At 54.9% G+C, this 23174-nt stretch overlaps 1 protein-coding gene across 3 annotated transcripts in view; it reads left to right on the plus strand.

Annotated features, from left to right (window-relative positions):
* Positions 1–23174, plus strand: part of ZNF710 (zinc finger protein 710) — a 72164-nt gene that overhangs the window by 40330 nt on the left and 8660 nt on the right. For all 3 annotated transcript variants that reach the window (XM_070358271.1, XM_070358274.1, XM_070358272.1), the window contains exon 2: positions 19772–21257. In XM_070358271.1, the coding sequence (XP_070214372.1) occupies positions 19800–21257 (1458 nt within the window). In that variant the 5' untranslated portion in view covers positions 19772–19799. The remainder of the gene's footprint in view (positions 1–19771; positions 21258–23174) is intronic.

Here is a 23174-nt window from a genome sequence, read left to right on the forward strand (position 1 = left end):
CAAACAGGAGAACCCAGAGGGCCAAGAACCGCAGAGGCCAGGCCTTACTCACAGCGTCCTGGCCCAGGGCTCTCCCGGCCTGGGCTCACCCAGGGCTGGGGCAGAGGAAGCTGACCCTGAAATAAAGCTGATGGCTGCTGGCCTGTGCCTCCTGCTTCCCTGAGAAGAAGCACTTCTCTTGTGGGTGTAGTGAGTTTTGGGGGGAAGCATTTAAAGCAACCCTTTGATGCTTCTCCAGGAAAACTGCATTTATTTTTTTGTTACTTTTAGGAATTAACTTGCGGTTCCCAGCCCCTCCCTCTCTCCCGGAAAGGAGAGAAAGAGAAAGAAGAAAGGGTCTGCATTGTCCCGGTGATTGGCACCTTCTGTGAATGAGGGGTCACCGCATCGGGGCTGTTCCTTTTCAAGCGCCCCCTTCTCCCCTGCACGCGGCATTCATGCTGGAACATTCTTTCTTTCAAAGCTTCTGTCTTTCTCTCCCCCTTTGTATCTCTGCTTTCCTTCCCTCCACTTTCCTGCCTTTCATTCTCAGCACTCACCCGCTCCCTCGGGGACCGCCTGCTTCTCCTTCTCTTTTTTTTATCCCTTTTCTTCTTCTTCTATTCAGTTCCTTTTCTTTTTTTCTTTTTGCTCCCCCCTTTTTTTAAATTCTTTTTTCCTTTTTATTTTTGAATAGTGCTTCTGTTTTCAAGGACCGGGATGAGCAGAGAAGTCGGTTTATTTGAGGAAGGGAGAGTGTGGAGGTTTTAATCACACCAGCGCCGCCACCACCCCCCGCCCCGTGTGCTCTAGATGTGTGAAAAAGAACCACCACGCAGGACACCGGCTCCCTCTGGGGTCTCGCTTTTCGAGGGAAGGGTGTTCTGAGAGGGAAGGGTCTCTGTCAGACAAGAGGGAGCTATTCATCACAGGTCAGGCGGTTCTCGCTGAGAAACCCTGAATTGGTCACCAGGATGCAGACACAGCCCTGGGGATGGTCTCCCTTTCTGCCTGGCCCCAGAGTGGGCCTTAATGTGTGCGGAGAGAAGGACCTGAGCTGGGCGCAGAGCCCCTAGACCTCCCTTCTCTGTGGGAGCCTGGCCCCCCTGGCTGGGGGAGGGCTCGGGGAGGCCATGGGAACCTGGGCCAGGGCTGAGCGCGAGAGGAAAGGCCGAGTGATCGCAGGCATCACGGGGTTTTCTGGCTTGGCCCCGGGTGGTCCTGGCCTCAGGGTCGGCAGGCCTGCCTCAGCTGGCCCTGGAGTCCTGCAAAGGAGGCTGGAAACCTGGAACGGCAGAAAGGAGGGGTGTGGCCCAGCGGACTGCTCCAGGCAGCTGAGCAAGCCTTGGGGCTTAGACAGGTGTGACTGATGGAAGGCCTGACAGCTCCGGAGCGCTGCAGGGCCTGATGGAGTTTTGAAGCACATGGAAGAGGGTTTCTCTCAGGGAACCCCCTGCAGGATGAGAGCAGAGGCCAAGGCCAGAGCCTGGCATCTCTAGGGAGGAGGAGACAGAGACTCAAGGGCAGCACCACTGGCTGGAGCCGCCGCTGCCGGTCAGGGCAGGGACCCAGCCGTGTCCGTGGAGGAAGGTGGAAGGACAAGCCAGTCCCATGAGGCACAGCGGTGGCCTGAGCAGGGCGGGACAGCGAGCAGGCTCACTGGAGGAGGAACCTCAGAGAAGTGGATCTGAATGCCTCCGAAGGATGATTTATCCAGGAAATCTTACACAGGTGAAGCACCTACTGTGTGCAAGTTCAGTGGGCGACATACCCTCAGGAGGAGGACAGCCTGGGGCTCCGAAGGGCTGGGCTGTGTCCTGCCTCTAAGTCTGGGTGACTGAGACAGGGGAGCTGTGGGTGGGGGTGGCAGACCCTGCCTCCGGGGACAGTAGGTTTGTGCTCCAGTGAAGGGGTGGAGGTACCCAGCCAGCAGACAGCATCTCTTGCAGCGTCTCCCAGAGCCGAGATCCTGGGGCCAGGCCACAAAGGGTACCACCGCCCGCCTGGCCCCGCCCACCTCTGAAGACTACCCACTGCCAAACCCACACCTGCCAGGGCGAGTCTGGCTGCCCATCGGGTTTTTCCAGTTTGAGCAAGAACATCTCCTTACACCCCATTAAGGCTCCCACCGCACCTGGCCTGGAGATGAAAGGGGAGCCCGGGAAGGCAGCTCGCTCCTGGCAGAGGCAAGAAGGTGATCAGGCTTAAGAGACAGACAGGTTTCCGGGGGCCCCCAGCCACCCCTTGTTCCAGGGTGGCAGAGGGCCCAATGGTCAGTCAGCCCTTCAAGACCTGGCACAAGGAGCTGGCTCTTCTAGGAAGTCGCTTTGTGGCCCCAGGCCAATTCCCGGATGCTAATAATAGTAGCCAACAGGCCGCTGGGTTCACACTTTACATGTTTTCATTTCTGAGGGCAGGTCCTGTCGGCACCCAGCCCCACCTTAGGAGAAAGAGTCAAGGGAATGGGAGGAAGCAGAGGTGGGATTTGAACTCAGGCCTTCAGATTTCAGAGTCTCAGCTCTAAACCAGCACTTCTCAACCTGTCTTTAAATTACAGTAAATCTACATGCGAACAAGTTCCGTTCTGGGAGCGTGTTCCTTAAGTCCAGTTTGTTCGTGAGTCCAACAAAGTTAGTCTGGGTACCCAACTAACACAATTGGCTATATAGTGAAGAGTGAGGAGAGTTAGTCACTCAGTCATATCCAGCTCTTTGCGACCCCATGGACTGTAGCCCGCCAGGCTCCTCTGTCCATGGGATTCTCCAGGCAAGAATACTGGAGTGGGTTGCCATTTCCTTCTCCAGGGGATCTTCCCTACCCAAGGATCGAACCTGCATCTCCTGTGTCTCCTGCATTAGCAGGCGGATTCTTGACCACTGGCACCACCTGGTAAGCCCCACACAGAGTACGTGCTGTGCTATGCAGGCTGTGGTCGGTATTAAATCAGATAACGCTCTTAGATTTGGCGCAGGCTGGCACTGGAGTTCTCAGGACCGCCAGCCAGTCTGCTAACATCAGGATTATGCCACCAGTTGAACAAGAATAAGAACACTGCCTACACAGGTGCTGCCCATACAGACAGCTGCTCAGACCGGGCGGGGAGGACCCAGTGGCATTGTGCCCGGAAATGGCTTTGTAAACCGTCAAGGGCTCTGCCTGGACGAGCAGGTGTGCTTGTTCCCTGCCTGGCCTGTGTTTCTGGGTCCCAAAAGAACTTGTTTTATCGTGCACCTTGGCACTCAGATCTGGGGGTGTTCAGAGGAGGCCCCGCATGTTCCTGATCCAGGACTCTGAATAGTCCTGGCCACAATGCAGGAAGGAGTGTGGCCCGTGGCTCTGGCCCACACATGTGCGTGTACATACACGCGGTCTTCACCCAAGAAGCTTCCTGGACACTTTAGTTTCAAGGAATCAAGGCCAGCCTGGGGGGTCTTAGACTCTCCTCTTCACCCTGTGACCTGTGGGGACTGTTTGCTGAGGGTGGGTCATCCCAGCTGGTAGCATTGAGACTAAGAAGGTGCCCAGTGGTCCCAGAAAGAGACACTACACACACATTCTGGTGAGAGGAGAGGTGGGTGTTGTCATTCTTTTAGAAGCGTGTTCTCTTTAAAATTATCTGTTTACTTTTTTGGCTGTGCTGTGTGGCTTGAGGGATCTTAGTTTCCTGATCAGGAATCAAACCCAGGCTCCTTGCAGTGGAAGCACAGAGTGCTAGCCATTGGACAGCCAGGGAATTCCCAAAAATTTTGGTCTTTTGAGCCACCCCGATGAGTTGTGAAATTTTAGAAAAGAGAAAACATCTGGTGTCTGACACGGGCTTCTCCAGGTGCACTGGGAAAGGACTTCCCACCTCCCCAGGGCTTCATGGTACATCCCAAGAGACCCTCACCGCACCCCTGTCTGGCAACCCAGGGGCTCTTGTGTGGCTCAAAGCTGCAGCTGGAAACTTCCTTGAAGATGCTGGGTTCAGTTCCAGCATCTCTCCCCATGTACCTGATTTGGTTACTTTTTGTCTCTCAAAATAGTAGCTGCTTTTTCCAAATGTTCATGCACTTACCACTCCTTTGTAGGTCTTACTGCAGATATATTTAGTGATATTAAGAAAGTATCAGGCTTCCCTGGTGGCTCAGCGGTAGAGAATCTGCCTGCAATGCACAAGATGTGGGTTCGATCCCTGGAAAGATCCCCTGGAGAAGAGAATGGCAATCCACTCCAGTGTTCTTGCCTGGAGAATCTCATGGACAGAGGAGCCTGGCGGGCTAGAGTGCATAGAGGTCGCAGAGTTGGACACGACTGAATGACTGAACTCCCAAGAAAATATCAAATATCTGGGGGCTGTGGGTGAATCACACAGTGTGTTTATATATCTTGCAAGGGTAAAGCAAAGAATTTCCTTTCATAGCTGATAGCACCTGTGCCAGGTATTTTCACTCACACGATCTCAGCCATCTTATAGGAAAGGCAGCCGTCCCTCCCGTTTGCACTTAAGGAAACTGAGGGTCTGAGAGATGAAGCAACTTGCCCCAAGGGCTCACAACCAGGAAGTGGCCTGGCTCACTCCAGGCCCTCCTGCCACCCTCGGTCGTGGGGCCTCACCATGGCCCTCTCTGAGGAACCTCAACCCCACAGGCTGTCCCCACAGCAGGTGGTGTGCTGAGGAAACCCTCAAGTCCACCGCAAACACCTCTGGTGAAGGCCAGACGTTTGGTTGGTTTATAATAGTCGCCTCCACTAAACTCATTTGGCCTTTGCGTCACATACCACATGCATTTGAATTTTAGCACCTGGGGACAGGTGGTCCACAGCTTAGCACTCTGCAGGTGAGGTTTTCTAAAGCAGGGGTCCTCACCCTGCAGGATCTAATGCCTGATGGTCTGAGGTGGAGCTGATGTGATGATAATAAAGTACACAGTAAATGTGATGCACTTGAATTGTCCAGAAACCAACCACGCCCCCTCCCTACCCCACCCTGCTCCTGTCCGTGGAAAAACTGTCTTCCACGAAACCAGTTCCTGGTGCCAAAGAGCCTGGGGACTGTTGCTCTGAAGGGCCTCAGTGTCATCCTTTATGATCCAGATCAGAGGAAACTGGTTTGCACTCTGGGCTGAGCCGGCCACCCTGGCCACCTTCTCCTCTGATGTCTGTGGACCCGCCTGCCCTCAAGGCCCTCCCGCCCCACTGCCCTGCGTCCAGGCCACCCCAGAGGTTTCTGGCCTCTGCCCTCTGGTCCTCCTCCCACCTCTCCTCTAGCCTGCAGGTGAGAGGTTCCCCAGCCCCCATGAGTCCTGGGAGAGTACAGACCCCTCGGGGGCCGGCTGCGTCACCCCCGTCCTGGGGCTCCAGCCTCTTTCCCTGCTTTCTGTGTGCAGTCTGCCCTGAACCTCTCATCTCACATCTGCATGTCTCAGGGGCTGCCCCCGGCCCCACCTTCATCCTCCTGGCTGGACTGCAGGTGTCCACCCCTCACGTGGGTTCTGACCCACGACTCACCATGTGACAGTGCGGGTGGTTAGGTGACTAAGGAGCAAGCTGGCACAGTACTGCCGCTGACGATGGCTTGCGTGGATGGCCATGTGCGTCTCATGTATGCATGTGTACACTCTCGGGCTGAATGTTTCCCCAGCTGTCCCTCCCCTCCGGAGATACATGAAGGCACTACGTGAATGAGAGAGGCATTCTTTACTCCTCTCCTGGCATAAATCCGGACTCGACTTGGGTGTGTGGGTGACTGCAAAATAAATGTTGATTACAGCATCGGCAGACGCTGCCAGGGACGCTGCTGGGCTGGAGGCTCAGGATGAGTCACGCCGACTGCCGTGAGTGAGGAGAGGGCTCCGCGGCCAGGCCACCCTCCTCGGCCGTCCTCAGCCCTCGGCACGTTCTCTGCCTGCTGCTCTTCTGCCATTTTCCCTTCCCTTCATCTCTCGCTGCAGCAGATGGGGAGGTGGGTGGGGGCTTCTGAGCAAGGTTCTCTTCTTCCTAGACTGTCTCAGCCCCTCTCTTGTGTACTGCATCCCATAGATCATGCTCACTGGACTGAAGGGCTCAGCTCTGGGAAGTGGAAACTGGGATCCTGTGTCACAGATGAGGGGCCTGAGGCTCCCCCAAACCAATATATAACGGGGTGAAGCCGGACCCCACAGCCAGTGGAGTCTCCATTGACTCCCAAAGTGCCCGTTGACTTGCAAGAATCTTTGACACCCTTTAAAAAAAAAAAAGCAAAGTTACTCTGTCTTTTTGTGGCACCCCATGCTTTTTGTGCTTTTTTCCTCTCCTGTTCCATGATTCTTTGTCTTGTCTCTGAAACCAAAATGTGAGGTCCCCGAGAGTGGGGTCTGTGTTTCCCACCAGCCACCATCACCAGTCTGGCCCAGGGCGTGGATGATGAATGATAACAGCAGCAACAGCTCCTAGTAATCGAGTCCTTACTGTGCACCACCAACCTTGTTATCAAACACAGCACAGGCGGCTGACTGTACTGCCCACTTTACTTAAGGAGCTCGAACATTTGCATGTGTTGGTCTCCACCAGGGGCCTGGAGCCCATCCCCCACGGATACCTGTATTTCCTTTCTTTCCTTTGCCTTAAAAAGCACTTAAGGGACTCCCCTGTTGGTCCAGTGGCTAAGACTTCTGCCCTCCCAATGTGGGGGCCTGGGTTCTATCCCTGGTCAGGGAACTAGAGCCCATACACAGCAGCTGATCCCACAGGCCACAGCTAAGACCTAGCACAGCCAAAATTAAAAAAAAAAAATTTTAAAGCACTTAAGTTAGACTCAAGAATGAAACCCAAACTTCACTTACTTCTCTTGTGTGTATCCTAGATGGGGTGAGTTGGGTTAGTTACTCCTTTATGCCTTGGTTGCCTCCTCTGTAACGTGGGTTTGTTTCAAGACGTCACGCTTGGGACTTCCCTGGCATTCCATTCGTTAAGACTCTACACTTCCAATTCAGAGCCAGGGAGCTAAGGCCCCACATGCAGCGTGGTGTGGCCAAAGGGAAAAGAAAAAAGGGAGTCGTGCTTTCTGCCCATGATCTCATCAGGCAAAAAAGCCTGGCCTGAAGGAAGGGCTCAGTATGTGGTGGATCCTTTTCATGTCACAGTTCCTTGTCTTACAACAAGGAAACCGAGTCCCAGGGAGGTTGAGGAACTTGCCCAAGGTCACCTAGCTCATCTGTGGCAGAGATGGGGGTGTGGGCTGGGCCTGCCAGACCAAGAGCTGGGTTCCTCTCCCCTCTGTGTATTAGTCACTTAAGTCGTGTCCACTCCCTGCGATGCTATGAACTGTACCGCACCAGGCTCCTGTGTCCATGGGATTCTCCAGGCAAGAATACTGGAGTGGGCAGCTATTCCCTTTTTCAGGGGGATCTTCCTGACCCAGTGATCGAACTCTGGTCTCCTGGATTGCAGGCAGATTTATTTAGTCTGAGCCACTGACTGCGGAAACCTTGAGGGGCTGTCCTTCTATGCCTCCCCTCCCCCTCTGCTGCTGCCCATCTCTTTCTCCTTGGGCCCTGCTCCTGGTTTTCCTGATGTGCTCAGCCTGCCTTTTAGAGGAGAAACAGAGAGGTCATGTCATTGACACCTCCTTGGGCTTGGCAGGCCTGGATCACTGGGCCTTGCTGCGTCCTGAGGCCGGGCCTTGCCAGCTGCTTGCATAGGGCAGGTGGGAGCTACTCCGGAAGGGCCTTTGAGCCCCAGGACTTCGTGGCCACCAGTACTTCCTCCCTGGCCCACAACACAGCTCAGCTTCAGCAGTAGCTCAAGCTGCCCATGGACTCCTGAAGGGGTCCAGGGCCTCTTTCTTCTCCATGTGGCTGTGGTTTCCCAGAGGACTTGATAGCATTTTCCACCAGCTCCCGTGTTTTCTCTGTCACTTTGAGACACTGGGGCCCGGCTGTGATCGGCTTGCTTTGTTTTCGGTGGTAAATCTGTTTCTCTTGTGTTGAAGGCAGGGGCTGGGGTGTCTGGGCCGGGAGTCGCATGACCTTCCTCTCCCGGGAACACAGGAAGAAGAAAAGAAAAAGGGGCATGATTGTAACCTGCTCAGATCTCACCTTCACCTCCTACTGGCTTGGTGACTTGGACAAATGGCAGGCTTTCCCAAGCCTCAGTTGGCTTATCTGTAAAATGATAAGAGACATCTGCCTGTCTCCCTGGGGTGGCTATGATTGCGTGCCTGGAAGGTAGTATAAGCCCAACTAATGGCAGCTAAAAAGTTGGGAAAAACCGACAACCCTGACTTCTGTCTTCGGCTGTGGAGACAGGACTCCCTGGCGGTCCGGTGGTTAAGATTCTGTGCTCCCACTGTAGGCGGCACAGGTTCGATCCCTGCAGCCACTTGGCATGGTCCAAAAACTGCAGAGTCAGAGTCCCCACCAGTTGGTGCTGCCTTTGCTCAGAGGCCATTTGGGATCACGAGGAAGAACGAATTATGAAGAGTGGTTGTGAATCTCACTGTTGTGTTTGGAGTGAGGGGAGCTGGGTACCGCAGTATCGCTGTGGGCCCCAGACTGGGACAGGCCCTGTGTCTCATGCATACGTGCGCACGAGGCAAGGTGGGGCCTGGAGGAGGTGTGGGACGTGGGGCAGTGTGTGTGTGCACTTTTCCTGAACTGCAGTGATTTCCTGCTGGGACAGGGATGCAAAGGGATGCTGGGCCCAGCTTAACCCTGAGTCTGGGTCTAGCCTTGTTCTCTCCTGAAGGGGCCTCTGGTGCCTCCCCTAGCCTGACCTCAGAGAAGCAGGGCCAAGCCCCCTAGGGTGCCCCATCTCCCAGTGAGCCCTCATCCCCTGGACAACCCCCACCTGTGTTTACTTCCTCCCTGTGGTTGCATGTGTGCTCAGTCATGTCCGACTCTTTGCAACCCCATGGACTGTAGCCCACTAGGCTCCTCTGTCCATGGGATTTTCCAGGCAAGAATACTGGAGTGAGTTGCCGTTTCTTTCTTCAGGGGTTAGTGAGGTCAGTAGAGGGTCTGCATGGTGGCAAAGCAGGGGGTCCATTCTGGGATCTGTCTGAGTCTAGCCCTTGGAAAGAAAGATGGCTGGAGCTGATGAAATAGGGTTTCTTTTTTCTCCTTTCTTCTTTCTTCCCTCCTCCCTCCCTTTCTCACTCTCTCCCTCCCCTCTTCCCTCTCTCTTTCTTTCTTTTTAGCAAGAGATAAATAAATGTCGCCCTGAGATGACAAGAGAATATTGAAAGAGATAAAAAGGCGAGTAAAAGGGACTAGAGACCAGAAGCAAAGGACAGAGGGGGATTTGGGCTATATACCGCAATGAGGGGAGAGATGAAAGAGGAAAGAAAGAGATGGGAACGCAGGACCGAGTGGCAGAGCAGAGGATGGGGTTGCCACGGAAACGGAAGGAGGGAGAGGAAGACGGATGGAGAAGGCTGAGGGCTCAGTGTGGGAGGGGCCTGAGACAAGGCTGGGGAGGAGGAAGGGAAGCCAGGAGGGGCTCCCAGGTCTGAATCGGGCCCCGGTGTGGAGAAACCGAGGTTGGAAAGGAAATAAGAGCTGACCCAGAAAGCTCATCCCCACCCAAAGGTGGCAGGGTGGAGAGAGCTGGGCCTGGGCCCCTGGGGCTGGCCCAGCTGGGGTCTGCCCTGCCCTACCCATCAGGGACTGCCTCTCTTTAAGCCTCAGTTTCCACAACTGTAAAATGGAAATGGTTCTCCTCCCCATGAGGGCTGCCTGGAAGCCTGGGAACTGCACGCGCTCATCACAGGACCTGACAAAGGTCAAGCCCAATAAAGGCTCCCGATGTTCCTTCAGTTGTGATTCTTATCTTTGTCCGTGAACTTGTGAGCCCAAGTTTTGTTTGTTTTTCCCTGTTACATTACGCTGGTGATCTTTGGGTCCAGATGAGTGTCCTTGTTTCAAGAATAGACTTGCTTTTTGCTTCTGGAATTGGAGAAAAGACACGAGCCTTGCAGAAACATGAAGCTTGCCATTCCTTCTCCTGGGAACCGGGACTAGTCCTGGAGCTCAGGGAAAAGAAGCACAGACCTGGGGGTGTCCACCTGGGGATCGGCAAGGGGCTCTTTTTTTTTTTTTTTCTTCCCACTTGGAATGGATGTTCTCGAAAGGCACAGCGATCATTCTAGATGTGTGCTCTGTGAGGACGGCACCATGGGCGCACGGACGTGCTGTCTGCCCTCCCATAGTCTGTGATCTAACTGGGGTACCAGACATTGAGCAAATAATTACACAATTAGACCTGTCGTTGAAAATTGTGGTAAAGTCCAGGAAGGAAAAGCAGTAAGCTTGTAACTACTTAGAACTTGGGGGACCAGACCTGGCTGGAAGAGTGGGCAGGGAAGGTTCCTGAGAAAGTGATGCCGGAGTTGAAGGCTGGAGGCTGAGGGACAAGAGAGCATTCAAGGCACCGGGAACAGCATGTGAATCTGTTAAAGAAAATAAGGAAGGGCCACGTGGCTGGAGGGTGATGACTAAGGGAACAAGCAGTGCTATGAAGTTGCCACGTAAGCAAGGGCCAATCAAGCAAGTTCTTATAGGTCTTTACTGATGTGTCTGGACTTGATGCAGCCGACAGGCTGGTCGGGGAGCCTGAGTGTGTGGGGCGGCTGCCATGTTTGCTGTGGATGAATGGGTGGGTGGATGGACATGCACTGGGAATCGAGAGCCTCAGTTTGGTGCCCGTTGTGGGGCGGGAGCCTTGGGGCCTCAGTTTCCACATCTGTCAAATGACAGCATTGGACAGAAGCGTCCCCAAAGGCCCTTCCAACCCTACTGATGAAGATTCCAAGACCAGCCTCGAAGATGAGGGGTCTTCAGCAAGGCTACTTTCCTGCTGCGGGAGAACCCAGCTTTCTCTCTTTGTGGCAAGCAAGGCATCAGGCCGGAGGAACCCTCGCCCACGGCCTTCTGGGGACGCAGGGACTTGAGATCAGAGGCACACGTCACCCCTGTACCCGAGGAGGATGCCATGTGCTTTGTTTGCAGCTCTATAGGCAGCTCAGTGTTTGTTCCTGGCAGTTAATTAGATGCTCTGTTATTTTGGGCTCATTTCCACAAGGGGTTCCAGGTGGCTCAGTGGTAAAGAATCTGCCTGCCAGTGCAGGAGACACAGAAGACAGGGGTTGGAGCCCTGGGTCAGGAGGACCTCCTAGAGGAGGGCACAGCAACCAAGAATACTCCAGTGTTCTTCCCTGGAAGCTCCCATGGACAGAGGAGCCTGGCGGGCTACATCCATGGGGCCGCAAAGAGTCACAAGCACTCTCTACAAGAATCAAGAACCCACGAAGTTTTCCTCAGGACAGAACGGTGACTGAGGGTCCCCAGGCTGGCGGCAGGGGCTGGCAGCTTTCAGGAACCAGGACTCCCCAGGAGTGCATGGCTTTGCTTCTCCAGACATGCACATCCCCTCCTCCTCGGAGGGCTGGCTCCAGCTGGCTCAGTGTCACTGCGCCTGAGTTTTGACCTTATTCCACCTCACATGCACCTTTGTGTATGAAGAGTTTGCTTGAGAGTGTAAGGCTTGATGCATAGCTGTGCTTCCAAGAGGGGAACCTCCGTGGCCTAAGTCCATCTGGGACATGAGAAGAAGCAGACCGGTGGTCTCAGCTCCTGTATGAACCGCCTGCGGTGGTGGGTAGGCGTGGGTGTGCTGCATGGGGGTCCTGGCCTGGGCATCGGACCCCTCAGAGTGGGGAAGAAGGGCCCATCAGGTGCAGGCATCACAGCATCCATGGGAGGGCACTCTTCATTCACCCTCAGGCCCAGGTCATGTGGGTGCTCATCAGCTCTTACTAATTCATTTTGAGAATCAGAATGTATTGGGAAGATTTGGAGAAACATGATATCCAGGCCCCAGAGGCAGAGATTCTGATTTAACTGGCACAGGCACCGGTGCTCTCATCAGGCAGTGCCAGTTGGACCCTGTGAAGCCAGGACCTCTGTCCTTGGAAGAGTTTGAATTGAGAGTGGGCCCAAGATTGTGCCTGGAGAATCCCATGGACAGAGGAGCCTGGCGGGCTACAGTCCATGGGGTCCAAAGAGTCGGACACGACTGAGTGGACTAACACTTCTGGGGCTTCTCAGGTCACACTAATGGTAATGAACCTGCCTTCCAGTGCAAGAGATGTAGGAGATACAGTTTTGATCCCTGGGTTGGGAAGAGCCCCTGGAGAAGGAAATGGCAACTCACTCCAGTATTCTTGCCTGGAGAATCCCATGGACAGAGGAGCCTGGTGTCTTTCTCTCCGGACAGTCCCCTGCAGTCACCGTCCTATGGGGTGGACCTTTGGTGGGGGAGAGGGCCCATCAACAGATACAATTGTGAATCGCTACAACTGTATCAGCGTTCTCTAGAGAAACAGAACCAGCAGGATATATACACAGAGAGAGAGATTTATTTTAAGGAATTGGCTCATGCGGTTGTGGAGGCTGGCAAGTCCAAAATCTGCAGGGCAGGCTGGCAGGCTGGAGGCCCAAGCAGGATTTCTGTGATATGCAATCCCCTTCTTCTCTGGGGAAACTTTGAGGTTTTTTTTCTGAAAACTTCAACTGATTAGATGAGAGCTGCCCATGTTAAGGAGGGTAATCTGCCTTAAAGTCAGCTGATTGTAGATGTTAATCACATCAACCATGACATCACAGCATCAGAAGATCCAGATTGTTGTTTGACCAAACACCTGGGCACCCAGCCTAGACACTGGTAAAATTAACCTGCTGTTCCCAGGCTGTGGAAGAGGCCTTCGCCTTGCCCCCAGGCAAAGGAATATCTCCTGGGAGGCCATGCCTGTGTGTGAGTGCCGTGTGGGCTCAGTTGCTCAGTTGTGTCCGACTCTTTGTGACCCCATAGACTGTAGCCCACCAGGCTCCTCTTTCCAGGGAATTCTCCAGGCGAGGGTACTGGAGCGGGTTGCCATTTTCTTCTCCAGGGGATCTTCCTGACCCAGGGATTGAATTTGAGTCTCTTATGCCTCTTGCATTGGCAAGTGGATTTTCTTTTTTTTTTTAAACCGGTGAGCCACCTAGGAAGCCTGATTCCTAAAGAAGGAACGGGTATTCACCCAGTGGGAGGGAAGGAGCAAGTCCTGCCAGGGGAGTCAGCCTGTGCAAAGGCCCTGAGGTAGGAAACAGCACTGTGTATATTTGTGTGTATGTGTAAGATGCAGACGTACAGGAAGCTTTAAAAGAGGGTCAGGTAGGTTTTGGCTGACGATGGGCTTCTGGGCTTCACCAGCATCTCACTGTGTAACCTTGGACCAGTCCTTTCCCCTCATCGGGCCCTCCTGTGTTGGGTTGGTGGCCCAGCCACTCTGACCTCTGGAGCCAGAGCTTAGCAAATCTGTCCAAGGAAAAAGGGGAAGCTGAGGCAGAGAGCGACTCCTGTAAGGAAGAGCCTCGGACACTTCCCCCTGGGCCACCCCACCCCCACCCCAGCCGCCTGGTCAGCTCCAGAGTCCAATGAGACCTTGTGGGCTGGACAGAAGTGAGACTGCGGCAAGGAGCCCTGAGGTTTGCACAAACCTCCAGCCTTTACTTTCGCTTCCTTTTCCTTTCATGGGATGTGAGCAGAGTTTACCCTTAAGAGGGGGACAACAGAGGAAACAAAGAGGGTGGTTTTGCTTTAAGTTGAAGTCCCGTGAGGTGCTTTTTTTTTTTAAAAAAAAAACAGTCATTTTCATACCTGTCACTCCCTATCCCCCTCCCTGGGCACAGACACTGGTCCTGTCCCCGCCACTCAGAGTTCAGCCTCTCGGGACCCAGCGGCTATTCTGTGGGGCCCTGTACCCACCTGAGCCCAGTGCTTCTCCCAAAGTTCCTGGTGCCTCAGGTTTTAGACTGAGCTTGCTCAGAGCTGCTCCCCCTGGTGTGGAAACTTATGCTTCTTACCATGTCCTCGGACTTCCCAGGTGGCGCAGTGGTGAAGAACCCTCCTGCCAATGCAGGAGACCCAGGTTCCATCTGTGGGTCAGGAAGATCCCCTGGAGAAGGGAATGGCGACCCACTCCAGTATTCTTGCCTGGAGAATTCCATGGACAGGGGAGCCTGTTGGGCTGCAGTCCATGGGGTCGCAAAGAGTCGGACACCACTTAGGAAGTGAACAACAGCAACAACTAAGAAATCTTCACAGCCAAGAATGGCACCCCGCGCCTGGCCGGTGGGTTGAGTCAGTGATTCAGCTGCAGTACCAAAGGGGTGAATCTGTCTCCCCAGCAGGAGCCCGGGGCTCGTGGGGCCTGTGTCAGGGAGCAGACCCTCAAAAATCACCCTGAGGGTAATGGATCACAGGGCACTGAGTGACGTCCCAAGACTGGGCAAAAGCCCCAGAGCATTCCTGTGTCTTCAGTTGGTTTTTAAGATGTCCTGGTGGCAAGAGTGAGGCAAAAATAGCCAGATGATCACAAAGTCTTGTTGGTTCTTCCTTCCAAATGACTCCTGTATTGCCAGCCCCAAGCAAGACCAGGCCTCAACTCCCCCACTGTCTGGTTCCCAGGGACAATGGTGGCCCTGAGCTCCATGACCCTCCCCTGGTGCATGAAGGTGGGGGTCTCCATGAGAGGAGCTTTTAAAGCAGTGTAGCTGAGAGGAAGTGGGCTCCCGTCTTGGGGAGGAGACCCCAGAAGACAGGCAGGTAAGCCAAGGATTAACCCGCCCTCAAGTTCCCAAGAAGCCACTTGTGCCCATTTTACAGATGAGGAAACTGAGACCCTGGGGGACCAGGTGACTTTGTCCAGGGTCACCGAGCAAGTCACTCATTAAAATTTCATTTGACAAGCTTGTGTCAGTGTTTTACAGGGACCTTAGCACAGCAATAGATGAAGCAGCAGTGAGAGCTCTGGGGACCCTGGGGCCCTGCCTGGGCTGGGGAGGCCTCCTGCTGGGCCTCCGGGAATGAGACTGTGTCTTTCCCCATGGGCTGGCCTGGGAGAGGGTGATGCTAAGCCCTGGGAAATAGGACAGCCCTGGGCTTCTGGTGTCATTGGCACAGTCCCCTCCCCCTCTGCAGGCGCCTCCTCCCCCTCCCCCGCTTTTGTTTCTTGGCCTCCTCCGCAGCCTCTCCCCTCCTTCCCTCTCTCTCTCTCCCCCTCTCTCTGTCTCTCTCTGCTGTGGCCCCCCTCCCCACAACTCCCCTTGCAGGTCTTCACACTACAATTAAGCAGTGATTCTATTCCCTCTGTCTCCCTGCCTTTTCCATTCCCTTTCTCTCCACCCCGGGGACCAGGGTGTCCTGGTAGGAGGCTGAGCCACATCCCCTCCCCTGGTGGCCCTTCATCTCACAGCCCAGGCAGTGCAGAGCCCAGGGCGGTCTGAGTTCCCCTTTCTCTGGGACACTGTAGAGAGCTTTTGTTCTGAGCCCACAGCACAAGGGGTGGGAGAGAGGCCTTGCCCTGAGAAGCCACGTGCCGCAAGAGGGCCCAGGCCGATGACAAGAGGGGCCCTGAAGTGTGGGGACCCCGCCCTGGCGCACAGGTGGGGTGCGCCTCCTGCCCTGGGCAGCCCGTGCCAGGATGTTAAAACAGGAGGGCTGTGGCCTGTGAGAAGGAGCTGGGGCGGGGGTGGGGGGCACAAAAAGATGGCCCAGGAGGAGGAGGAATGATGGCACCCGCGTTGCAAAACCCCCAGCTTCCCAACCCCCGGCCCCGTGTGCGATAGGCAGACAAACTCGCATGTGAAATGCAGGAGAATTAGATTCCCTCTGTCTTCTTTCTCCGGGCCTCTGTCTCAACAAACACAGCTCCTCCCCCACACACACACAGCCTGCCTGGCTGCCCCAGTGAACACTCAGCCCCTTCAGCGTGTATTTACAGGGTGATATGCGTCGGTTAAGCAGGGGCCTGACCAGCAGGTGGGTTAATCAAGGCTCCCGGGAAGAAGTGCTTTCTGAGTGGATACCCAAGGAGAGAGGGGCTCTAGCTGCCCTGGAAGGGGACCCGCCTTGCCCAGTCCGGCTGGAGCCTTGGACCAGCCAGACAGGAGCGGGTCCTGAGTCTACCTGTGCATTCCCGCGGGCTCACGGGAGCCTGAGGAGGGAGGGCTCGGAGCCAAGACGCGGCCTCCCAGGTTGCACGGTCGGCGGGGCGGAGCTGCAGGTACGGAGCCTGGATGGGCCAAGGTGCTGACCCAGTGCTGCCCTCGCTGCCGGGGCACTGTTCTGTCTTCTAGTTCCCCAACCAGGGATCAAATCCATGCCCCCTTCATTGGAAGCACAGAGTCTTCAGTACTGGCCTGCCAGGGCACTCTTGAGCTTGCTACTTACACCTCGGATTCCTGGGCCATGGAGTGTGGTGCCCACTACTGCCCACCCCACGGGGTTGTTTTTAGGATTAAAAGGCTTGCCTAGGACCTGCTGAGTACTCAGTCACCGCATTTGTGGTTAGTTGTTGGCAGCTGTGTGTCCCCACACTTGGGCATAAACCCCTCGAGAGCAAGGGCTGTGGGCAGGTCCCCGTCTACACTCAGGCACCGGCTGTAGTCCTCAGCCCCAAAGTAAACCACCAGCCTGTCCCCGTGGGAGGGGGATGCATGGTGGCCGGGGGCAGGTTCAGCTTGCACCTGGGTTCCTGGTGTGAGCCTTGGGAGTGGCCCTTCTGGTCTTAGAAGGTCCTCCTAACAGGGCTGGAATGTTACACGACCACCCTCCCTGTGGGGGGCTGCCCCAGACATGTGCTTCCACGGGCAGGCGCTCATCTGCCAATGTCTGTGTGTGTGCTCAATCATGTCCAACTCTGCGAGCCCATGGACTGTAGCCCCCCGGTCTTCTCTATCCATGGATTTTCCAGGAAGAATATGGAGTGAGTTGTCATTTCCCCTTCCAAGGGATCTTCCTGACCCAGGGATCGAACCCGCGTCTCCTGCATTGGCAGACAGGTTATTTACCACTTGCACCGCCTGAGAAGCCCTCATCTGCCAATAGAGTGATGTGTTATGGGTTTCTTTGCTCCCATTCCCTTCAGGTGCTAGAAGAGGGGTGCTGCCAGGGACTGGGGCCTGGAGGAAAGCACAGGAGATGTGGAATCTAGAAAAATAGCCCTGATCCACCTATTTGTAGGGCAGCAATAGGGACACAGACATAGAGAACAGACTTGTAGAAAGGAGAGGGTGGGATGATTGGAGAGAGTAGCCTGGAAACATATACATCCCCATGGGTAAAACAGGTAAATAGTGGGAATTTGCTATATGATGCAGGGAGCTCAACCCTGGGGCTCTGTGACAACCTAGAGGGGTGGGGTGGGGTGGGGAGGTGGGAGGGAGGAGACATCTGTATACTTAAGGCTGATCTGTGTTGTTGTATGGCAGAAACCAACACAACATTGTAAGACAGTTATCCTCCAATTAAAAATAAAGTAGGTGGGATTGGAGGGGAGAAAAGCACAGGGGAGGGACTGACATCTCTGCCGACATACTCATCTCATGTCCTCAGCACCCCAGGACTCGGGCATCACCTCCCTCTCAGCAGAGATGAGGAAACTGAGGCTCAGGGCATGACAGGATGAGCCTGAACCAGAAACGGGCAAAGTCCAGATCTGAATTCGGAATCCAGGCCAAGTCCCAGCACAGGCTCCGCCGCTGAGGGTCAGTCCCTCCCCTCTGCTGGCCCTGCCTTTGGGGAAGTCTGGAAAAAGTGCTGAGCTGCTTGTTTTCTCAAACCCACAGCTGACACGAGGGCTGCCGCTGGGCGCTGCTGGACGCTGGGTCAGATGGGCCGCTGTCCTCCAAGGCAGTGAGGCTCCCCGCACAGGGAGGCAGGGGGGTTGCAGTGGGCACAGCAGTCTCCTCTGGACACCACGGGGGACCTCATTGCCTTTCATCTCCAAGCACAGGGCCCAACCCAGACCAAGGATTTAGCAAATTATTTGTTGCACTGATCAAATGAGTTCTTAGTCTCTAGAGGCTGACATAGAATCACCCAAACCTTTGATGAATTTGGGACCCCAGAATGGAGAAATCTCTCAGGTCTGTGGTTTTCATCCAGAAAGTCTGCTGCTTTGAGGACTTCCCTGGCGGTCCAGTTAATTTTATTTATTTATTTATTTATTTAGGCCATGCCATGCAGCATAGGGGGGGCGGTCTTATAGTTCCCCAACTAGGGATAGAACCCTGCATTGGGTTCCCCCCTGCATTGGGAATGCAGAGTCTTAACCACTGGGCCCCCCCAGGGAAGTCCCCCTCCCCCATTCTTGGATGGGGAAACTGAGATGCAGAAGTGACTTAGCTTAGTCACTTGTATGTGACAGAGCTGGGACTTGAGGCCAGGCTGCCTGACTCCCAGCTGAGTGTTCTTTCCAACTCGGGGTGGGAGGGTGAGCTCTCTCCATCAGGGCTAGCCACCCCCTCCTCACAACCCCCAGCCTGTTCCAGAGGTTTTCCTTCCATCCGACCCTTTCCACAAGAGCCCTGCTTTAAGCTTAATAGTTTACTCTTTAGTGTCCATTTCAAGGAGGCTAAAATTCCTCTCTGGGGTATTTTATTTTTAGCTGGCTTCAGGAAGGGGAAGCTCCTCTGGCCTGCTAGGGGGAGGGAGACACCGGCCGGGAGCCTGCTTCCTGAGGAAGGGCCGCCGCCATGCACCTGACCCTGGCCCCGGAGGAAGTCTCAGGCAGGAGCCACCACAGTCCTGTCTTTCCCCTTCCTTATGGAGCGCCTCTGTTGTGCTGTGCTAGACACCGAGCAGGGGGGCAGGGTGCAATCTGATGAGGACCCCAGGCCAGGGAGGAGGCCCTCCCACATCAGGGAGAGCTGGAGAGCTGAGAAGCACTGGGAACTGGGGGAATTTCAGGGAAGCCTGGGGAGCTGGTGGGAGGAGCCAGGAGCTCAGTGGGGTTGGGGAAAGGGCACCCCGGTGGGAGAACTCTGTGCAAAGGCCAGGCTACGCAGAGGGCACCGGTGTGGCAGATCCCCTAGGAAGGCAGGAAGCTGATGCCCCGGCTTTGGACCCGGACAGGTGGGCTTAGTGGCTTTTGTAGAAACACCTGTTGGATCACAGAACGTGGCTGCGAAGCTGGGAGCTAGTTTTAGCATTCACTTCAGCCGGTTTTCTCCAGCTTGTTAGCCATCACAGACTCCTTCTTTCAAGTCAGATCTTTTATGAAATTCCAGGGTACATATCAGACACAAGCTATATTTTAATCAGTGTAAACGTAGGTCATTAAATGTGCAACATTTAGCTAATCAAGAGCAATGACCTGTTGTGCAAGGCACAGTCATTTAGCATCAGGGCTGACAGGTGGTAACTGCTGTCTGAGCTTGGCCTCGGCACCTAATTTATTTTTGTGTGTTGCCTTGTTCTTGCCCAATATATTTAAAAACCCAAAACACCACATTCACATGGCCAAGCAAATGGTGACAGTTGTACAGTCTCAAGGTCAGTGTAAAATTATACCTTAGACACAAAGCCATTGTGTGGGAACAAGGTATATATTTCATTTGAGTAAAGATGGGTTTTTTTAACATCAGTTTTTAAAAGAGCAGAATCTTTACTGTTTGCCATTTTGGATCCCATTCTTTTGGGAACTCCTGTACCACTGGGGAAACCCAGCCTCCCTATTTCACAGATGGGAAGACTGAGGCCAGCAAGGGGGCAGGGCTTAACCAGGACCCCCACAGGCAGATGGAGGTTGTGGCAAACAAAGATCAGATACACAGAGGGTGTCATGGCTCCCCGTAATTACCCTGTGCCCTGTTCCCAAGACAGGAATAGAAAGACGTCGGGGACAGACACACCCAGATTTGGGCGAGCCCTCGCTGAGCTGTGTCTGTCTGTCGTCGGTCTGGCAGCCTTGAGCTGGCGGCGCTCATGTTCCCTTCTCTTCCCGCAGCGATGCCCTCCTAGCCAGCCGCCACGGGATGGAGGGCTTCATGGACTCAGGGACACAGACTGATGCCGTGGTGGTGCTGTCTTTGGCTCAGGCCGCCGTGCTGGGCCTGGTCTCGGAAAATGAGCTCTTTGGAGCCACCATAAGCGCCGAAGCCTTCTACCCGGACCTGGGGCCGGAGCTGTCCGGGGCAGCCATAGGGGAGCCCCGGCCCCCGGGCCCCGACGTCTACCAGCTGGCCTGCCACGGGCGGGCCCTGGAGGAGCCGGCCGAGGAGGAGGTGCTGGAGGTGGAGGCGGCCTTCGAGAAGCACACCCGGCGGAAGACGCGGCCGCCTGTGCGCCTGGTGCCCAAGGTCAAGTTTGAGAAGGTGGAGGAGGAGGAGGAGGTCTACGAGGTGTCAGTGCCCGGCGGCGACGACAAGGATGCCGGCCCAGCAGAGGCCCCAGCCGAGGCGGCTGGCGGCGGCTGCGAGGCCCTGGTGCAGAGCAGCGCGGTCAAGATGATCGACCTCAGCGTCTTCAGCCGCAAGCCCCGGACGCTGCGACACCTTCCCCGCGCCCCGCGGCCGGAGCTGGACGTAGCCCCCTTCGACCCCCACTTCCCCGACCCGGCCCGGGACGCCTTCGCCGAGCCCAGCATGGCGCTACCCAGGCCGGAGGCCCTGCCCGTGGAGTGCGGCTTCGAGCCGCCGCACCTGCCCCCACTGAGCGACCCCGAGCCCCCCACCATGGAGTCCCCGGAGCCCGTGAAGCCGGAGCAGGGCTTCGTGTGGCAGGAGGTGGGCGAGTTCGAAGCGGACGCAGCCGGCTCGACTGTGGAGCGCCACAAGAAGGCCCAGCTGGACCGGCTGGACATCAACGTGCAGATCGACGACTCGTACCTGGTGGAGGCCGGCGACCGGCAGAAGCGCTGGCAGTGTCGCATGTGCGAGAAGTCCTACACGTCCAAGTACAACCTGGTGACGCACATCCTGGGCCACAACGGCATCAAGCCGCATTCCTGCCCGCACTGCAGCAAGCTCTTCAAGCAGCCCAGCCACCTGCAGACGCACCTGCTGACGCACCAGGGCACCCGGCCACACAAGTGCCAGGTGTGCCAGAAGGCCTTCACGCAGACCAGCCACCTCAAGCGCCACATGCTGCTGCACTCGGAGGTCAAGCCCTACAGCTGCCACTTCTGCGGCCGCGGCTTCGCCTACCCCAGCGAGCTCAAGGCCCACGAGGTAAAGCACGAGAGCGGCCGCTGCCATGTGTGCGTCGAGTGCGGCCTGGACTTCTCCACGCTGACGCAGCTGAAGCGCCACCTGGCCTCCCACCAGGGCCCCACCCTCTACCAGTGCCTGGAGTGCGACAAGTCCTTCCACTACCGCAGCCAGCTGCAGAATCACATGCTCAAGCACCAGAACGTGCGGCCCTTCGTGTGCACCGAGTGCGGCATGGAATTCAGCCAGATCCACCACCTCAAGCAGCATTCGCTCACCCATAAGGTAAGGGCGCCGTGTGCCAGCCGCACCCTGGCCAGACCTGGCCCCTGGAACCTCCCCGCCAGGCACACACCTCCCCCTGGCCGGCCTCCTGAGTCTCTGCTTTCTCCTCCTGCCGAGCTTTCATCCAGGGCTTCCCATAGTGCTGGATGAGACCACTTAGGTGGTGAACGTTTCTTTCTTTCTTTTTTTAATATTTGTGTGCTCAGTCACTTGAGTCGTGTTCGACTCTGCAACTCCCATGGACTGTAGCTCTCCAGGCTCCCCTGTCCATGGGATTTTCCAGGTAAGAATACTGGAGTGGGTTGCAGTTTCTTCCTCCAGGGGATCTTCCTACCCAAGGATTAAACTCCTGTCTCCTGCATCTCCTGTATTGCAGGCAGATTCTTAACCAGCAGACCACCAGGGAATTCCCAAATGTTTCTTATTTTTATCGTTATATTTATTTATTTATCAAAATAAATATATTTATTTTGATGTTCAGTTGCTCAGTTGTGTCCAACTCCTTGCACCCCATGGACTGGAGCATGCCAGGCTTCCCTGTCCTTCCCCATCTCCCAGAGTTTGCTCAGATTCATGCCCATGGAGTCAATGATGCCATCCAGTCATCTTATCCTCTGTCACCCCCTTTTCTTGCCATCAATGTTTCCCATCATCAGGGTCTTTTCCAGTGAGTTGGCTTTTTGCATCAGGTGGCCAAAGCACTGGAGCTTCAGCTTCAGCATCAGTCCTTCCAATGAATATTCAGGGTTGATTTCTTTTAGTATTGACTAGTTTGATCTCCTTGCTGTCTAAGGGACTGTACATGACCACTGGAAAAATCATAGCTTTGACTAGATGGACCTTTGTCAGCAAAGTGATGTCTCTGCTTTATTTTGATGAGTGTTAGGAAAAAGATGTAACTGAAACTAGTTTTTGTTTATTTGGATTTTGGTTTTTGTGTGTGTGGTTTGGGGGATTTTTTTTTTTTTTAAGATATGAACCGTTTTTTTAATTTAACAACCAAAGACATGTTTCTGAATGTGGTTTCTCCTCCCTAATCCTGACATCTGCAATTCAGATGCAGGTGAGCAGAGGGGACACATCTGCCACCCTGCTGGGTCCCCTTAGGTCAACAGCAAACGCTTTGGGGGGACTTGCTGGGCCGCAAGCCTGGAGCTCTGCAGGGGCTTCAGCCCCAGTGTCTCAGGTGCTCTGAAATTAGTTTTTTAAATAGTAAAACTTTATTCATTTTAAAACATTTGAACTGAAGTGTTTGAAGAATCCCTGCAGGACCCAAGGAGCATAGTTTGAGAATTGCTGATTTTCCATCTCACAGCTGGGAGGACCCGGCCAGAGACAGGCCAGGATGCTGTAGGGAAGTAGATGAGATGCTCAAGAACACAAAGGGCTCCCCTTGCCTCTCATAATTACGAGAGTCTATCAAAAGCGTGTGACTCTCTTTTACTGCTACTGCTACTGCTAAGTCACTTCAGTCGTGTCCGACTCTGTGTGATCCCATAGACGGCAGCCCACCAGGCTCCCCCGTCCCTGGGATTCTCCAGGCAAGAACACTGGAGTGGGTTGCCATTTCCTTCTCCAATGCATGAAAGTGAAAAGTGAAAGTGAAGTCGCTCAGTTGTGTGCGACTCTTAGCGACCCCATGGACTGCAGCCCACCAGGCTCCTCCACCCATGGGATTTTCCAGTCAAGAGTACTGGAGTGGGGTGCCATTGACTCTCTTTTAAGCAAATACTAAATATATTTCATTGTAGAAGGGAGTGAGGGACTTCCCTGGTGGTCCAGTGGTTAAGAATCCACTTTCCAATGCAGGGATGCAGGTTTGATCCCTGGTCGGGGAACTAAGATCCCACATGCCAAAGGGCAACTAAGCCCACAGGCCACAACTTTTGAGCCTGTGTGCTCTGGAGCCCATGTGCT

Source organism: Bos mutus, chromosome 21 (genome assembly GCF_027580195.1).
Source record: "Bos mutus isolate GX-2022 chromosome 21, NWIPB_WYAK_1.1, whole genome shotgun sequence".
In the NCBI taxonomy this organism is placed as follows: Eukaryota; Metazoa; Chordata; class Mammalia; order Artiodactyla; family Bovidae; genus Bos; species Bos mutus.